At 37.5% G+C, this 20,311-nt stretch overlaps 1 protein-coding gene across 1 annotated transcript in view; it reads right to left on the reverse strand.

Moving 5' to 3' along the window:
- The window catches only part of zfpm1 (zinc finger protein, FOG family member 1), a 142,502-nt gene that overhangs the window by 63,129 nt on the left and 59,062 nt on the right, over window positions 1-20,311 (reverse strand). Inside the window, exons 2-3 of the mRNA XM_028451225.1 lie at window positions 10,508-10,657; window positions 1,358-1,501 (exon numbers count right to left, since the gene is read on the reverse strand). Of these exons, the coding sequence (XP_028307026.1) occupies window positions 1,358-1,501; window positions 10,508-10,657 (294 nt within the window). The remainder of the gene's footprint in view (window positions 1-1,357; window positions 1,502-10,507; window positions 10,658-20,311) is intronic.

Genomic DNA, 20,311 nt, shown 5'->3' on the forward strand with positions numbered 1-20,311 from the left:
TCTTTAGTAAATAAATAGTCTACACTCTGGTCAGACCAAGGGAAAAGGAGCAGAAACCTTAGCTTTGACCCACCTGTGCTTTGGGGCATAGGTGTTTCTGGCTATAGGCGGTATATGCAATTGCATAGGGCCGCCTGAGCACCAAAGGGGCCCCAAAGCTGAGTCCTCGGCCTCATGAGAGGAGAATGAAACTGACCTGTCATTGTCCCTATATGTGCTGTAATGTAAAATACAAGAATTAAACATCATATGCTTTAGGGACAACTAAGTCTAAATCATTGGACTCGAAAGTCTCACAATTTGTGACATCAACCAACACAGAATGATTGACAGGTGCTCATCATTTAGAAGTTTATCAACCAATTAATGAATTATGAATCTCTCCATGTAGCTACGCAAACTGGGGGGCTCAAACAGCATATTCCACAGAGCGCCTACAAAGCCAGAAACATATAAACAAAATTACATTAATCTTGACAAGAACACATAGTCTTCAACATCCCCTGCCAAAAAAAAAACGGAACAAGGCCAATAGCTCTGGAAATAATAATTGCGCACTGCTCATTTTCGAACTCCATCAAGGTATTGATACCCTGAAGCCACACACCGAATTTGGTTATCTTATCTTAAACAGTTTCTGAGAACAGCTGTCCTCTTTAACTCGGACTGACACGGAGCTCAAACCTATATCCACCTTCCACACTTGGTGGCAGGGGATAAAAATACCACTGTACAAAAAGTCTGCGAGCTTCATGCTATTGTCTATGGGAAAAGCCATGTAAATGCTCATGCTAACATTTACCATGATCGGCAGTGATTTATATAACACACCATTTATGCTTAACTTTCACAAACACAGTCTGAGGAGTGTTATCAAAAACTACACTTAAACGCATTCACAAGCATTTTTTTTCAGGCCGAAAATACAAGAACATAGTTTGTAGAGAGCAGTAGGCCATGGGATTTCAAGATGGCGACTTTAGACTACCATGACACCCAGAGTAAAGAAAAACAAAACAAGGGCAATAACCCCAGAAAAAATAATTGCGCACTTCTCATTTTCGAACTCCATCAAGGTATTGATACCCTGAAGCCACACACAGAATTTGGTTATCCTATCTTAAACAGTTTCTGAGAAAAGCTGTCCTCTTTAACTCGTACAGACGGACGCACGCACGGAGCTCAAACCTATATCCCACTTCCACTTTGTGGTGGGGGATAATAATGTGGTCCTTTCTTTTCACATCATCAGTCCGAATGTTCATTAGTGATGTTATAAATAGATGACGATGTAAAATATATGAGATATTAATATCAAACTAACACAAAACCTGAACAGCAGCAGCGATGCACTAACCTGGACCCCTCCACTGTAACACCTCTTCCTCCTTCTCCTCCGCCTCTTCATCATCCTCTTCACTGCTGTGCATCAGCGTTAGTTTGTCCTTTTGGACGTCTTCTTCATCCACGCCTCCTCCTCCGGAGTCTTCCGTCCGCGGTTCTGTTTGAAACATACACAAGTCAAACATTTCCACTGACTCAGTCTTTTTGACTTTGTTCTCTCGTTCCCTTCAGCGTTTTCTGACACTCTTCTTCTTCATCCTCCTCCTCCTCCTCCCTCTGCAGAGTCTGCCTGTGCTCCTCTAATCAGCACTGATATCCTAAAGCATTGATCGCACTGATTAGACGGCCTTCTGCTCGCTGATCAAACACATCAGTGTGAGAGCGTCCTCCACGTGGCCGGACCTGAACGTCTACGTGTGTTTATCCAGCAGGAGATTTGTGAACCCTGAACTTTGCCTGTGCAGCTGCTATCGGACGGCTCATCAGCCCGCTGGGTCCTACCTATTAGCTGGACTCGTGATTAGTCAGATTAGATTAATAGTTGCATCAGTGCAAGATATCTGCTGCTGATTTCCTTGTGCTTACACCATCACGGGGCCAAACGTTACAGTGACTCCAACACGAGCTCCATGAAGCTGAATCACAAACATCACAAAACTATTTCATCATCCTAAACAAATGTGGCTGAACTTTAGGGGACGATTCGGAACAGATCGAAGGGGAAAGTTTACTTTTGTCAACACTCTTAAGTTGATACATTTCTTATTCTTGGTATTTCATCTAACTGATGAAGCGGAGACGGGGGCCACAAAAATGTGAAAATGTGGTTCGAGGGCCACATTACAAAAACGCAAATAAGAAATACAATAAAGAGAAAGAATTAAGATTTAGATTAGTCATTTTTTGTGTTTCACTTGTTGTTTCATGTTTTTTTTAGTCAATTTGTGTATTTTTCTATCATTTTGTGTATTTTCGCTGTCATTTTGTGTGTATTTGGAGTCATCTTGTCTATTTTTTGTTGCTGTTCTACTCCCCAGCCACTCCCAGATCTTTGCTTCAATGCTGAGTCATCACAATAAGTGATGTTGCAATAAGATCCAGCACGATATTTAAAACAGAAAAAAAGTCATATTTCATTTTTTTTATTTATTTATTTTTTTAATGAGAATTTTAAAGCACTGCATCTTTAAACTGTTTATTCCATAAACCAAACATGGGCAACTGGCGGCCCTCGGTCAAATTTTAAGAGGCCCCCAAAGTAAACATACAAGATGACAGAAAAATACACAAAACAAAAGCAAGAATAGGTCAAAAATACAAAGAATTACAACATTTCAGGAAAATACAGTAAAAGACAAGAAAAACACAGAAAATACTCCAAAAACACAGAAAACTACTACAAAAATGAACAAAACAATGACAGTAATACACAAAATTATTCCATATGACACAAAACGACAACGAAAACACACAAAATTCCAGAAATTTACAAAAAAGTACACAAAAAGACAAAGGACAAAAACAAAAAAAATGACTGCAAACCCATTATTTTATTATTAACAAACAAGCAAAATGACAACATAGATACACAATATGACTCCAAAAACATACATTTTACACAATATAACTACACAGGATGACAGAAAAACACAAAATTACTGTAAAAACTGTCGTTTCCTGTGTTAAGGCTCAGATTGGTCATTATTCTAAATGCTGACATGAATGTTGAAAATGTGGCCCTTCAATCAAACACATTTTTTTGGCCCCCACTCTGATAGAAGTTGCCCACCTCTGCCTTATAACAACTCTTTGTCCTGATCTCGTCTTGTTCCTCACAGCCCCCCCCTACCTTCCCCAAATCCCACCCCGTCCAAAGCCTCCTCCCCGATAACACCTCCACCGTCTGCACAAAGGCCGTGTTTACCCTTGCATTCCCGCTCCGATAAACAGCGATAGCGCCCAATCGATCATAAATGCCCAGCGACCACGTGACGCCCTCACTCTCCCCCCCCCCCACCGCCCCATTATTAGTGTAACAGTGGTTGGTTGGATAAACACACAGACACACATCATCCAGTTTCATGTCACGTCCACCTTTCAAACACTGGTACTGTACACACAGCTCCCCCTGCCTAAACAGGGCCATTATTTTCAGCTATAAATCACATTGAATGGCACATTGATTTTATCCTGCAGGGCTGCAGCGAGGGAGGGGGAGCAGCAGACACAGTTATTGCGTTTAATATTATCAATATTATCTCCCATATCATCTGAGACAGGGAGGCAGGTATCAGGAGGAGTCGACAGACACTTTTCTGCACCCCCCCCCCTTCTCCCTTCTCCCTCTTTTACCTCCCCCCACAGTGAGACAGTCTCCATCAATCTGATAAGATGAACTTCCGCTGTCACACCTGCAGGGCAAAGTCACCAAACAATCTCTCCTTGCCTCCAAACTTCTGCAGTGCTCCGTTCAATTCCCCCAGCGCTCCTATCTCATTTAAGCACCCGCTCCAACCCAGGCTCAGTCCGTCCGTCCGTCCGTGCGCTGGTCAGTGAAGGAGGACACCATGTTGGAGAAAAACTAATGGAACTAATAGCAGTGTGGAGTCCTCTGTCCAGTCGTCACACTTCAGATTATAGTACACCATCAAGAATATACAGAGAAGTCCAGACACAGTCAATTACAGTCAAAGCGCCTGATTTACTGCCTTGTTTAAACTGGAGCCCCACATCAATTGATCCGGTCAATTTTAGCCATGACTGATTCATCGCCGATTTTTATGCTATGGAACGATTTACCTCTGACTGTGCAGACTGTGATCAGCTTTTAAAACTCTTCTTAAAACACACTTGTACACTTCGGCCTTTTGCACCACTTATATCACTGCTTATTGTATGTTGTGTACATATTTTCTACTGTTTTTACCTCTAATCTGTTTCATTGTTTTGCCTATTTTATTTTATTGTAAAGCACTTTAAACATACTAGAGAAAAAAAGACATTGACATTGATTATTATTAATATTAATATTATCATTATAGCCGATTAATTGGTCCAACTTTTTTGCTGGTTAGAAATTATGTTGCGCTGTACTTTCTGCACTGCAATTTTTAATTATTAAAAAATTACAACATTGTGAGAAGTGCTCTAGTTCATTGTTTACAGTTATTATTTTGTTCTTTTTTGATTTATTGTTGTTTACTGTTAAAGATTTGAGTACTTTTTGTTTTTAGTCCTTATGCTGACAATGTTACCAATTATGTTTAATATTATAATTTAGTAATGTTTTCCTTCTTTGTCTTGAGTCATATATTCTGTTTTATAAGAATTTGTCTTCATGTACAGTGTATATCCTGTGTATATGGATGTTCTCATTTCATATGTTGATTGTAGGGGGACAAGGGATTTTAAGAATGATAATTAACTATTATGAATATTACATTAAAATTTGCCAAGGTGCCATCTAAGATTGAGTTATAGTGTCTTAAATCACTTCAATATTTATTAAAACCCTTGTGGAATGAATGTTGGAAATGCAGATTGGGAGGCTTTCTGTGAGAAAGTCAATGCTGTGGGGAAAACAAGAAGAACAGCAGTTGAAGTCAAGAAAAAAAAAAAACGATTGATTTGTTGGTTCCAGGAAAGCCGATTCAGCAGAAAAGATGTATCCGTTATTACAAATGACTTGAAATGTAAATATCAGCAGCAATGATATGGAATCATGGGTGGACTGGTCATCTGGCATCGTAACGGTGGGCCGTCGACCCAACGTGGCCCGGTACGGTCTGCTGCGTGTTTTTTTTTTTTTTTTTTGATGAGCGAGTGGAGGCAAAAATGGTCCAAAAGTGGCAAAAACATGGCAAGAAAAAAGTAAAAAATGACAAAAATGGTCCAAAAGCAGTCAAGAGTAGCCAAAAAACTGGCAAATACAGAGCAACCAGGTGGTGTGTAATAGCAATAGTGAAAAAAGGCAAAAATGTGGAACAAAAAGAGGCAAAATGTAGGAAAAAATGAAGCATTTGGATGAAAGGTGGCCAACAAAAAAAATTAAGAAAGGACAATAGGATAAGTGTCAAATAGAACTTGCAAAAATAGGAAAAAGGGGGTATTTATTGGCAAAAAGAGCTAAAGTCTGAAAAAGGTGAAAAAGAAAGTCAGAACTTTTTGAAAAAGGGCAAAAAAAAATGCCAAAGGAAGTTTCAAAATGGTCTAAAGAAATAGGTAAAAAAAAAGGGGTTAAAAAGCTTCACCCTTTTAAGGTTTTCTTGGGGAATAATAATTAAAATTAAGACACATGTTGAGCATCACTGACATAATAACATCTTCAACATGGTCCCAGTCCACCTCTGTATGGAATGCTCGCTAAACTTCCTTAATAAATACATATTTGTTGTTTAGTATTACTATGGTGTCCTGTGAGGACCAACCATTCAAACCAGTAGTTTGGTTGTGAAAGGAAGGAGTAACACATCCACCCAACAGTGAAGACCCTGAGTTTATGGCCTTCATCTTGACTTTGCAGATTACATCTCCCAGTTTGTGCATCAAACAGACTTCTCAGCCTTAATTAAATCAGGTTGTAATGAGAAGCAGTTTAGAAACTCTGCAGGTCGGCCCAAATGAGAGTGTGATGATTGGGTCAGAGGGAAGCCACGCACATTTATTGGACGGGAGCTTGATTTTTATCTGGTGATTCTCTGATGATTAAATGTGGAATGTAATATTTCCACAGACACTGAAGACGATAGAGAGAAACAGACGCTCAAACCGTCCTTAATACACATTGAACTCCTGCTAATGTACACCAGGGTTGGGGTAAATTACATTTTTTTCCAATTACAATTAAATTACATTTTTTTTTTAATTCTCAAAGTCAATTCAAATTATGTTCTCAATTACTAAATATTAATCACAATCACTGAGCCTGAAATGAATAACTTAATAAAAGCTTATGTTAGCTTTCTGTTAGCATCTCTTATGATAACAGCTGTAAAATACACTAAAAACAAAAATCTATCATATAATTTATTTCCCATCTATTGGTTACCATGCTAGTCTTCCTAATCAATAAAAATATAGGTTTTAATATTTTTGGTGTGGGCGTCTGAGCCTCTTTTCTGTCAGTAAACCCCTAGATTTATTTATTTTTTAAATGGTAAATAGTGGGAAAGCTTGATATGAAACATTTTAATATTTGTTAACTACATATGTGTAGAACTGTGACATGGTTCCATAGTTTAACGTTAAATTATAATTGACAATTTTTATAGAATTTTCATGGCAATTACAATTACAAAGTCAATTATCTAAACTCAATTACAATTTCATTACGATTACGACAGCAACAGCTTAAAAAAATACATAAAAAATACAATTCCAATTAGGATAATGCCATAACTGTAATTAATTATCAAATACGCGAAAACAATTACAATTGACCCCAACCCTGATCTACAGTAATGACTCCTGGTGTGTTCGTTATACGGGAAAAGAAGGACGAGGTGTTACAGGGGGACATGGTACTGCTACAATGTGTTTTTTCCGGGGTAAAGTTATTATCGGAGCAGTTATCGCATGTGTGAGTGACCGTGTGTGTGTGTGTGTGTGTGTGTGTGTGTGTGTGTGTGTGTGTGTGTGTGTGTCTTCCAGATGGTGATAAGAGGCCCTGCCTTTATTAGCCAGCGCTGGCCTGATAAAGACCTGGTATTGATCCCAGGTTGAAAGAGCAGGTTCGTCAAACATGGCTGATTTACAGAGGGCTGATAATGGCTGCACCGGGCAACCGAGGAACCCCAGAGAGAGGAGAGAGAGAGAAAATAGAGAGGTAAATCAACAGGGGTGTGTGTGTGTGTGTGTGTGTGTGTGTAGAAGTGTAAAGAGTATTGATGTATCCTACTCAAGTAGAAGTAAGTCATACATAAAATACTTAAAGTACAAGTATAAAGTGGCTGGATTATATAATACTTAAAGTAAAAGTTACTAATTACTTTCACCCCCCACGGTTATTTTTGGTAATAAATCTTTCCGCGGTTCCTTTGCATTCAGTAAACATCTCATATATAAACTTAAAAAGGAAGAAACCAACAAAGGCATCAGTATAAAATAAAAGGTTTGTCAAAATGTACAATTTTTTTTATTTTTTTTTAAATAAAATACCACCAATTGATTAATTTAATTACTTTAACCTCCATTCACTGCTGTTTTGGCAGCATGTGTTACGTTTAATCTGATTGGTCAGCTATGATGTGATGCATTTCATTGTTGTTTCACAATGTCCGTTGATCATTTTACAACAAAAAAAATAATAACTTACTCAGTAACGGTTGGGTGTAGAATTGTAACGAATTACTTCACTTCTTTTAAAACGTACTTAAGAACAATTAAAATTACTGATTTGTGTGTGCATCTGTGTGCGTGTGTGTGTGTGTGTGTGTGCGTGTGTGTGTGTTAGGGATGGGCGATATTGACAATTAAATTGTATCCCGATAATTTCTAGTATTTATCACGATAACAATAAAAATCACGATGAATAAAAAGTATAAATAAATAAATAAATAAATGAGTGTAAACAGGTTCCTTACAAACACTTCAAACAGCTCATGAGCTGATATTTTATGGAATATATTTGTGCATGTGGATCACTATTAGTGTTATTGTAGTGTTTTTACTGCTGATGAAATAAAATTAAAAAATATTGCATTTCACAAATTGGGATGAATTAAGGCGCACGGTGGATTAGTGGTTAGCACGTCCGCCTCACAGCAAGAAGGTCCTGGGTTCAAGCCCTGGGGTGGACACTTGGGTCCTTTCTGTGTGGAGTTTGCATGTTCTCCTCGTGCTGCGTGGGTTTCCTCCGGGTACTCCGGCTTCCTCCCACAATCCAAAAACATGACTGTAAGGTTGATTGGAGTCTCACTCATAGGAGTGAATGAGAGAGTGAATGGTTGTCTGTGTCTCTGTGGCCCTGTGATGGACTGGCGCCCTGTCCAGGGTGTACCCCCGCCAAGCGCCCTATGAGAGCCGGAGATTGGCACCGGCAGACCCCCGCGACCCTGTTAAAAACGGGAATAAGCGGGTATGAAGATGGATGGATGGGATGAATTAATAGTGACATTAGTATTTATGCTAATATTTATTTCACACAACGTGTGACATGTTTAGCTTTTATTCTTCCATACAAGTGTTAAATATGACAGTAAGACTTCTCTGTGTTCTTTTTACTTGGTCTATTATTCCTTACATGGAGTGGTTAGCGTTAGCACTTAGCTCAGTCTGTGTGTCGGTGGGTTAGCTTAGCATAGTTAGCTTTAGTTGAGTTTCCAGTTCATAATCGTTGCTACAGGTTCATCTCTGTCCCTGTGTTTGTGGGACTTTGGGTGGATCTGACAGAGGAACTTTAATCGGTTCCCTTTGTTGGATGGTTGTCTGGTTTTGACCAAGTAGTGGTCCGTGATGTATCGCAGCATAGTAGCTTCTGGTCGTCGTGACGAACACCTCACACACACACAGATGGCGGTGTGTGCGGGGGGCGGTGGCGGTGCACACCGTGCAGAGCTTCCGTAAACAACGTTACGGAAGTTGTTGACAACAAACGAGGCAGTTTTGGCCCATGGAACACGTTTTTTTTTGGGCATTCTTGGCTAAATTGAGGGACAAATGGCCCGTGGACCTCGCTAATTTCAGACATTGGAAGTTATCGTTTATATCGAGGGATGGCAAATTCTTACCGATGAGAATGTTTTTGACGATAAATGATAAACAATGAAATATCGCACATTCCTAGTGTGTGTGTGTGTGTGTGTAGGGTTAAAATCAGTTTACTGTAAACTTGTTCACATGTGCGACCATGCACAAGTTCCCTCATCATCTTCTTCTTCTTCTACAATCTCCACACACACATCGCACACACACACACACACACACACACACACACACACACACACACACACACACACACACACACACACACACACACACACACACACACACACACACACACACACACACACACACACACACACACACACACACACACACACACACACACACACACACTAATCTCTAATCTGGTCTTGATTAGCACCTGACAGAATTTCCATGGGTTTATCAAACCGAGCCAACCAGCAGACGCTTATCGCTCTCAGCCCCTAAAAATTTCACAAGAGCAGGAATTTTTTAGATTAAAAAAGAAAAAAAAAAAGAGAACACGAGCGGAGAAATCTTAAAAAAGAAATATGAGTGAAAACTCTTGCTATCACACAGCTGAGTGGGGGGAGGGGGAGGATGAGCGGACACAGCTTTAATTTTTGTTTGCTCTTTGTTTTTTGTGTGTTTTTTTTTAAAGAAACATTTTAGACCAAACAGAGATAAGCGTGCAAAGCCAGAGTGTGTTACAGTTGTCTCTGGTTGGCAGATAGCAGGTAGGACATCTGTTGATTAAAGAAAAGCCAGGATGTGGAGATAAACATGGTAATAACCACTAATAACTGCCAGTAAACCACACATGGGGGATTATTGCACTCGATAAGGAGCTCACAGTCACTCACACAGACTTCTTGTTTTAATTTCTTTCAATGTTTACTGGGTATCAATTGTTCCACAATAAGAAAAAAAAGTTTTATTTTAAACAATTTAAAATATTTTCTGCTATTCTCCGTTTTAACTTTTTTGCAAATTCCGAGTCAGGTTTAAACCATTTAGATTAGACATTTCATTGTCTTTCCCTAATTTGATGTAAATACTGACAAACTTAAAGCTGCTACCACGATAATTAAATAAGATTATAGTGCATGCCTCATAAATCAATGAATCAGAACATAATTTACTCCTAAAAGAAAGAACTTTGAATGATTAAGGTTTGAAAGTTTGTTTTATATCCACTGTAAACACGTCGTTTGTTGACTTTTTCGTGCATTGCATTGTGGGATGTGGAGTACTGAAGTCGCAAACTCTGCACCTTGAGAGCCTCTGTTATTAATATTTTAGTCCTTGTGTACCTTCACGCCTGAATCTAATGAATGTGTAATAATAGAGCTGTGCTCATGATGTATCACCAAAAGATGTGTTTTTGTTTTTTTTTTTAAATGCAGGACAGCAGCTCTCTAGGACTGTAAATCTGTGACAATGTTTAAAGGTAATAAACGACATTTTCAACCGGTCCTACCTTCATTGTACAGTGATGAGTAGGGCAGTGGACTGGAGCTGTCGCCCTCCAGCGAGTCGTCTGGGTCCGAGGCTCCGCCCTCTTCTCCTGATAGGCTCAGGTTGTCGCAGGGTGTGTTTTCCTCGCCACAATCAAGATCCCCGAGCAAACCTGTAGGATTAAGAGAGATTTAAGAGGTTTAACCTTTTTATAAGGAAGGGTCAAATTTGATCCAAATTTTAAGTCATATTCCATAATACATGTTCCAAAGACTGCAAAGTTAAATTAGTAAGTCAGTGCTATATTTTACAAAAAGCACAGTTTTTTTGTTAAATGGTAAAATTACTGCACGTATCCACAGGTTTGTTGAACTTTCCTGGACCTTTTAGTGTGGAGCTGAAAAACTGTATTAATGAAGTCAAACAAGATTTAAGTCACAGAATCATTAGCCACAAGCTAACATCTTAGAATAAAACAATTGTAACAAAGCACGTATGACTATATTTCAGATACCAGAGTGATTTAAAGAATGTGACATAAAGAAGCATTGATATTCATATACATTGAAAACTTCTGAATGATCACCATAGCAATAAAAACAAAGTCTAGTAAATGACATGGCTATCATTTATGCTGGAAAAAAAAATATTCTGTAAAAAACTGTAGAATGAAGAAATGATAGAAATCAGGATTAATCCATGTTAGAAGATTTACCTGAAACAAAGTTTACTAAGTAGCATAGTTTGACACTTATAACATACAGATAGAGATAAATTGAATTACAAGAGACCGTGCTAATACTTGTATCATTGAGTACACTTGTTTGAGTACATGGACATTATACATAGGGCCTCCAATTTCTGTGAACCCAGAAAACAGACTGAAATTACACAGAATTCACCTAAAATAGAAATAGCAATTTTGTCTTCATTATTATTTCATTAACATTTTAAACAAAACATTCTAAAATTGCAATATGACCTCATATGCATGTTTTTGGACAATATCACTCATGTACACAATATTATTTCCTTTCAACAAGTGGGCAAAGAGGCTGAAATGTCAAATCTCGCAATATCTACAGACCCTTTCCAAGAAATCAGAATATCATGGAAAAGTTGTTTAATTTCAGTAAATCCATTCAAAAAGTTAAACTTTCATAAATTATAGATTCAGGGCCCACAATTTGAACGATTTCAAGTATTTATTTGTTTATTTTTACATATGTTGGGCTTCCAGCTCATAAAACCCACAAAAACAGGAATTCCAAAAATTTGAATACTGTGAAGAAATCACCATTTAAGGAACAGAACCCAAGCTGCTTGAGGTCCAGTGTGAAATATCCACAGTCAGTCATGATTTGGGGTGAAATGTTCTGTTCTGTTCCTCACCCGTCTTCCTTCAAACCCTTGGACTTTGATTCCCGAATGAAAGGCACACTTTACTTTCATCTGAAAAGAGGACCATGGATCACTGGCCAACAGTCCAATTCTTTCTTCTCCTCTTTTTTTTCTGCAAAAACTGAGAAGTAAATGGTGATTTCTTCATAGTATTCTAATTTTTTAAATTCCTGTTTTTGTGGGTTTTATGAGCTGGAAGCCAAAATTATGTAACAACAAACAAATAAATAAAATTGTTCAAATTGTGGGCCCTGAATCTATAATCTATGAAAGGAAATTAAACAACTTTTCCATGATATTGTAATTTTTTTGGAAAGGGTCTGTATTAGATCTATTACGTGATACGCTGGAAGGACGCAATACGCTGGAAGGACAAAACCATCACCTAAATGTTTTCCACTTTATCACACATTTTTACAATATTTTTTTAATCTCTATAACCGGTGGCCTAATGTCAGGCAGAAACTGCAGCCAAAATTGAAATATCACGCAAACTCTCAGGTGATCGCTGCGTGATGTTACCCTTGCACACCCGAGTCATTTTTCTTTAATTTGGGGTTAATTATGTGTAATAATTTGAGGAAGATTTAGTTCTTTGAACCAATTGAGATTTAAAATGACAGCAGTCATGGATGGGAAAATTACCTTTCTCATAAAATTGTAGAGTTTCATTGAATTTGTGTATTTCAAAGGGCTGAGAGATCTACAACTGAATTATTTGGTAATTTACACAATAATTCATGTTTTTTTTGTCTTTTTCTACTTTCTCCTGTGGGAAAAATTGGATGGTCTAAAGCAGTGTTTCCCAACCTTTTTTATCTCATGTACCCTCCGATCCCTCTCTTCAGATGAGGAGAACCCCTTCGTCACTCCAATTCAATAACCTTTCTTGTTTTATTTACATGTTGTTAATAGCTTGAAAATGTCAACCTGTACATTTAATGCATACTAAATATCAATTTTGTGCATTATTATTATTGTATAGCAGAGAATATATTTACCTACATTTTTAATAAGGTGCATAACATGTTGGTAACAATTTAGTAGGATATTAAGGCCACAATATTGTTTATTCCATTCATGCTGTTTATTGTCAACGGGTGGAAAAAATGTTGGATGAGCATGTACAGTGTCTGAAATAGGCTTAAAAATGACTCAACATGTTGGAAATAGATTCATCAATGTTTCCAAGTACCCCTAGGGGTACACGTACCCCTGGTTGGGAACCACTGGTGTAAAGGGCCGGATTAGGACACCGCGCCTCGTGTTTGACACATGAAATAAATGGATAGAATCAACCCAAATGATGGTAGTCGTGTAGAGAAAAGAGATAAATAGACATCTTTCACATCTGTTGTTTTCCGCATTAAATTGATGTTTAAGCTTCTAGACACAGAGTGAATTACATCAGCGTCTTCCTGTGAATCCAACTGCAGAGGTAAGCATTAGGCAATGAAAGCAAGCATAACAAGCTGCTTAGGACTGTGGGGTTTGTCAAAAAAAGGAGGAAAAAAAACCTAAACACAGCCAAGGGTCTTTTTTTCATCTTAAAATGGACTTATTCAAACATGATTTTAAGAATTGGACACGCTGAACGCTCTAATCCATATGATTAATAGCACGGAGCCAAGAGGGACCTTAAAGCCAAATTAGAGTATACTTAAAATTATAGCTAAAAGAGTGATTAGTGCTGGGCTGATCACTATCAATTACAGTCTCATAATCCCTGCTGACCACAGTAATTATACAGTACTTTTGATCTATTTTAGCCTGTTTGAAGATTACATCCAAAAATGGGAGTCAGTTAATATGGATTTAATATGAGACTCTTTTTTTTTTTGTTTTTTTTTTTTCAAATTGCTTCATTATTAATGAAGTCCTAATATATGATGAACAGTCTAACAGTGCATTAACAGTCCCAGAACTTACACGATAGGTTAGAAAAAAGGATTTGTGAAAAAGAGCCAGAAATAGAAGTTTTGAACAATATGCAGAATGAAGAAGTATTACATTGTTGTTTTTTTTCTTACTTCATTTTTTTCTTGACTTATTTAAAAAAAATTCTGAAATGCAGCGTACTCTCAACGACTCTGTTACAATAGATTTTCTGTTCTCCTAAAAAGCCCTTTCTTGTTAAACCTGTGTCGTTCCACAATAAAAAACGATCTTTTTTTCTTCAAAAAAAAAAAAGAAGATTAAAAGCATTTTTTTCTTAAAGTTAGTTTTAAAGTTTTCTTTAACATTTTATTAATTAATTTGAAAAAGTTATTTAGCTCATGTGTTTGTTTTTTTTTTTAATTACAATTGTTTTTTCAACCGTAGTAAAAAAAAAATCCTATACAATTGTTTTATACAGTATTGTATATCAGGCAGACAGATTGCTGTAAATTTATAGGCTAACTGTTACAGTTAACATGTGATTTGTTGTGCTTTCCACATGGCGCAAAGGCTAAGCTAGCATAGGCTAATGCTAATTAGATCCATATTTTGTGTATCTAAGGAATAAAAACTTTGTAATGTAACATGTTTGTGTCTAAACTTGAGACAACAGTGTGCTCTGACTAATTTAAAAATGATGTGCATTTCCATTTGTGGGGTGGTTTTGTGAAAATAATGCAGTTTTTAAAAATGTACAAAAGATTTGTCTTTGTAAATTACAGAAATGACAATTATAGATGTTGATGGCGCCTGTGCATTCACTTTTGATTGTTTTTGGTCTGTTTTTCTTAAAAGCTCGATTGGAGTATTTGTATTGTAATTGTAATTTAGTTTATTTCATTGGATTTTGCAGTTGTTAATGGTGAAGAACGGGGGGTGGGACTGGACAAGCACAGGCTTCTTTTTGTCCCTTGTCGAACGAATTAAATGCATCATATTGAAATTGAATTTTTTTATTATCGAGATTTCTGTTGAGATTTGTTTATTAGTTTTCATCCATTTTTTTTATTCATTCGTTTTAAATAAATAAATGAAAGAAGCAAAGCATCCTGGGAGCAGACTGCGATGACGGTGTTAAAGCAGGGCGAGTGTTTCTTTAAAAAGGATTAACGTGCTGCAGACTGCACAGAGAGACGTGAAATCGGAAGCACGCTAACGTCCTGGAAAGTAGTCGAGGCGGGTGGGCACAGAAACACTAAATCAGAGCGAAATGAATCGTGTCGTTCCCCCTCCATCCGGACAGGTTGTAAATTAATTTTCAGGAGTTTGTATCTTGAACCAACAGCGGAGGGATTGTTGCGGCGCTAAAGCCGTGACTGGGGGCGTATATATTTACAATGCTGGAACAAAAGGCGTCTATAATCTATACAAAGCACACAACAATACCCGTGAATAAAGAAGCTTGTAGGAGAAGGGAGAGGCAGTTTTTCTAATTCTGTTAATTTCACTTCCAAAGCAATTAAAAGCAGGCAGAGATAATGCCGGGGAAACAATCGCCGGCTGACAAAGTGTTTCTGTCTTTGTAAATGAAACATCTTTAGGCTAATTTCAACTTCCACGCCTGCATGGTTCACTCTAATTTCAGATAAAATTAACACAGCTAGATTTGGACCTTCATAAAAAAAAAAAAAAAAATGGAGAGAATAAAGATCGATCATGTGCAAAATATTTTTAGAATTAGCTCCACAAGGCCCGAGCTTGTCTAGATCTAATTTTCAGTATCTATAAGAACATTTTCATACAATTAATTTTCCTTTAATCATAATCGTACAAAGGGGTTTCTCTGTATGAAATTCCAATTAAAGTCCCTGTTTAAAATGTAAGTTTGAATTATGATTTCTCTCCTCATTACGGCTGAAGTTTAAATGAAGCAATCTCTGTATCGCTGCTGTCGGACATCAGAGGAAAGTTCCAGCACCGCTTGCTCTTCTTCCTGCTACGTTTCTCCCATTTCCAACAAGTCCATTTGTTGGTGGAGACCGAGTTGATAAGTTTGCTTCATTTGCAAGTTTCTTAAAGTTAAGGGCATTTATAATTGGTGTGCCATGATATCTAGGAACATTGGGCTGAAGTTGAATAGATGAAGAAATAAAAGTAGTTAAAAAAAAGAGCCACATGTTGTATCTCATCCAGCTGGAAGCTTTGAGGTTATGAGCTGAACCAGAACCATCCGGATCCTGGAGAGAGCATGTTCGTATTTCAAGCCTCAGGCCAAAGAAACTGTCAATGACTTTGATCATCTTTGTTCCAGAATGAATGTAAAGTAAAGCAGAAATTAGAAAAACCTGAAGGACTCGAGCACCAACAACGCAGTAGACATCTTGAAGATTTTGACAGAGGTGAAAGTAACGGATTACAAGTTCTCACATTACTGTGACTGAGTTGCTTTTATGTGTAATTGTACTTTTTGGAGTATATTTCTAAATCAGTAATGTCATTTAATAATAATAATAATAATAATAATAATAATAATAATAATAATAATAATAATGCATTGGATTTTACATATATACTGTACACTCAAAGCGCTTTACAGAATTAAGGGATTATTCTTTCACTCCACACTTAGTGGTGGTAAGCAACTATTGTAGCCACAGCTGCCCTGGGGCAGACTGACGGAAGCGAGGGTGCCAGAGTGCGCCATCGGCCCCTCCGACCACCACCAACACTCACTCACACACTACATTCATACTAGGCAATGTGGGTGAAGTGCCTTGCCCAAGGACACAATGACAGATACCTGGACCTGGAATTCTCAGCGGTCTCCATCCAACTACTAACCAGACCCAGACCTGCTTAGTGTCAGAGATCTAACCAGATCGGCCAACGACAGGCTGGTACAGCCACATATTTGTACTTAAGTACATTCATGCCGTCTACAAAACAGCAGAGTTGGAACTGTCGCCCCCTGTGGTCACAGACTTTTTTGGGTCACGGATTTTGTTTGTAAAATTTCTGTAAACAAAAGAGGTTTACATCGACTTTTTTTGAACTTTTACTGATTTTTACAGCAACCCAAAGCAGCACAAGTGTCATTTTGACTGAAAAAGCTGCTAAATGATCCTGAATGCTTCACCTCCTGAAAAGTGCGATTTACGTCATCAAGGACGTCATTTCAACATGGCAACGCACAGGCTCCTAAACGATAAAGTAGTCTCATTTTTAAAAGTTAATAAAACGAATATGGTGCAAAATAATGCATTTTGTTAGGCATAGATCTACTAATAAGGACATTTCAAAGGTTTTAGGTAGGGGTGTCCCGATCAGATATCGGTCTGATATTAGCCTGAAAACGAATATCGAATATCGGATTCAAATTTCCGGATTTTCCGAAAAAAAAAACTTTTTCCCCCAATTCATTTTTTTATTTATTTTATTCAATTGTAGAATACTGTAGATATTATGTTGATGGTTAAAATGTATGTAACCAATTGGTTAATAATAAATGGGTCACTGACTATTGTTCTCTGTTTCAGTAACGTCACTTGATCAAGCTTTTTCTAACATTCCACAATACAAAATAAGCATTATTTTTTATTAACAAAAAAAACAAAAAAACACAAGGCTGCAATATCGGTATCATATCGGAAATGAAAAAGTTGTATACGGACATCCCTAGTTTTAGGCCACATTGGGAAAACAGTGGAGGATCCCTTTAAATTACTCTATGGTTAGACAGGGTATATATATATATATTGATATGTGGCAAGAAATTGGCAATTAGCATGTGTTGACCAAATCCCTGCTTTAGGTACTACCACTCACTCATTCCCCCTGTCCACAGCCACCACCATTATAGCTAAGCTTCACACTTGTCACTATACTGGCTTGATTACACAACATACAGTAATAAGCACAATATGTTCTACAACTTCACATCTCACCCTCCCTGTAAAATAATCTATTCCCCCCCTCCACCTAGGTGTAACACTGCTCTCCCTTTTTATATCCTCCCTATAATAAAAGATTTCTTACCCTTCCTTAGGGAGGGCTAGTGATGGTCAAAATTAAGCAATAATATAAATCAATTTATTTTATTGCAATAACAAAACATTGTTGTCTCATAATGATTGCACTTCTTGTAGTGTTGACCTTTGACCGCATGTGCAGACAAGAAAAAATTAAAAAAAAAAAAAAAAAAGCATGTGTTGACCAACATGGCCATGTGCTATTAAATCTATTTTTTGTAGCCCGACAAACATCAACTAAAAAACACTTTCTGTAATATTATTTAATATAATTTTAACTATGTATAGAATTTTATACACTGTATTGTCTTCACTGAGATGGGTTTTTTTTTTGGCTCCGGAAGGACTTTAATCCAGGTGAGATGAGAAAAAATTGCTCCTTTGAAAATAAAGGTTGCAGACCGGTACCCTATATTAAAGCTGGGAAACCTTTATCACAATGACCCATGAAAATTGGGATTGTCTGATTTGAGGGCCACATTATCAACATTCATGTCAGCATTTAGCTTAATGGCTAATCTGAGCATTAAAACAAGAAAGAACAAAGGATCGCGGTTTTTTTTTTCTTCATATTTTTCTACAAGTCAATGTAAAAGAAAAAAGGCCTGTCGATGGACACAGATGTGCTGAGGTGTGGACAGATGTGGAGATACTGTCTGAAGCTGGGAGGAGGAGAGAAGAGGAACAAAGTGCTACAGCTGATGAAGGCGGCGCAGATACAGCTTTATTAACTCTCCGTCCACGTCAAACCTGCAGCGCTTTGATTAAACACAGAGACAACACACATCAAACCTGCATGCTCAACAAGCTGATTAAACACACGCCGCTCTCACGCTAATAACTACTGCATTGAAAAAATACATCAGACCTGAAAGCAAGAGGAAAGTGAGGGAGTGAAGCGGGGGGGGGGGGGTCTGTATCGTGAGATCACAGACTTGTGAGAAGAAACATTAAATGAGGATATTTAGAGGAAGAGGAAGATACGGGAGCTCTCTGACACCGAGTGGCGCTCTGGAGAGGAGCCACTTATTGATCAGAGCCTGCAGAATTACCCACCACCGAGGAAGAAATACTCCTAATCAACTTTGTACTTTAAACAGCGAGCGCTCTCATCACAGTGCCATTACTGACTTTGCTGCTCACGCTTCCATCAACACATTGAGACTTTTCCACACTAGCAGTTCAGAGACTTCACCAGAGAGTAAATGGAGTGATGCATGTCTCACCCAGACAGTGGGCACTGGTACTCCAAAATCCGTGTACCCTTCGTTCTTTGGTTATTCTGTTTTAAAACCAAATCAAAATAACAAATAAAAGGTGTGCTTATTTTTGCTTTGATGACTTAAACTAAAACAAAAATACAAAAACAGCGTGTTTCGGTTTTAAAATTCAATTTTGTTCTGTTTGTGTGATTTATGGATATTTACGGGGAAAATGGAGAGAGAGCTTAACACGTCACATTCTGTCAGAGCGTGTTTCGGTCCAAATAGTATTCAAATAAACTGGTGACTGACGATCGACTGTGAGGAACAATAAATGTTAGAACTTCTACGATTTGACACTTACACAGCTTTTTTGAGTACAGTAGAAAAACTTGTTTTGCACATTATAAAACCGCTAACGGCAGCCGTCAACACACATGGAAGTTGATCACAAGAAACGGAGAGCACCAATAGATTCATTACACCACCTCTAGTTCTTTTAATCACATAATATCATGTGTGGGCTTTTGGTAACATAATTTTTTTAGTTTTGATTTATTTATGTATTAATGACAATTCTATTCACCAGTTCATCATTAATGTGACTTATGCGTTGCTATGGTTTTTCATTTTTCTGTATTTCTGTTTTGGTTATAAGTTAGTGAAACAAAATGACCACAATATTTATTTGTTCTTTTGATTTTGTTTTAAAACAATATAACCAAAGAATGAAGGGTACAAGGACTCTCCAACCATAAAAAAAAACTGTGTTTACTGTACAAATAATTATGACTGATGAGAATAAGTCATGTCCATTTCCTTGTGTCCTATGTCCTAAGTCTTTTTGTACGTATTATACTTTTATATTTTTCTATGGTCCATAACCATGAGGTGGACAGAGTTCTCCTCAGCAGGGCGTACAGTAATTTCTCTTCCATCTTATTTTAAGTTACTTTGAAGCACTTTCTGCATTAGTGCGGAGGAAAAGTGTTCTGAAAAATAACGATTGACAGGGATTGATAGTTTATTTTACTTTTAATAACGGGTATTACTGTGAGGATGATTGATATTTCACTCGTAAAATGTCAGAAATGTCCGCTAAACTTTATTAGCATTGTTTCAGTGGCAGCTTTGGCAATACTCTCTCTTAGCATTCTACAGACTGATGAATGACTGACACATCACCTGCAACAAAAGTATCCAATTATGGCCACCGGTTCAACTACGTAGTCATTACAGATTGGCTAATATAGGAACTCAGTACAGGTTAATTTTATAAGTTTGCAAGTATGTCCATGAGGGGATTAACATCAATGA

Source organism: Gouania willdenowi, chromosome 6 (assembly GCF_900634775.1).
Source record: "Gouania willdenowi chromosome 6, fGouWil2.1, whole genome shotgun sequence".
Classification (NCBI taxonomy): Eukaryota; Metazoa; Chordata; class Actinopteri; order Blenniiformes; family Gobiesocidae; genus Gouania; species Gouania willdenowi.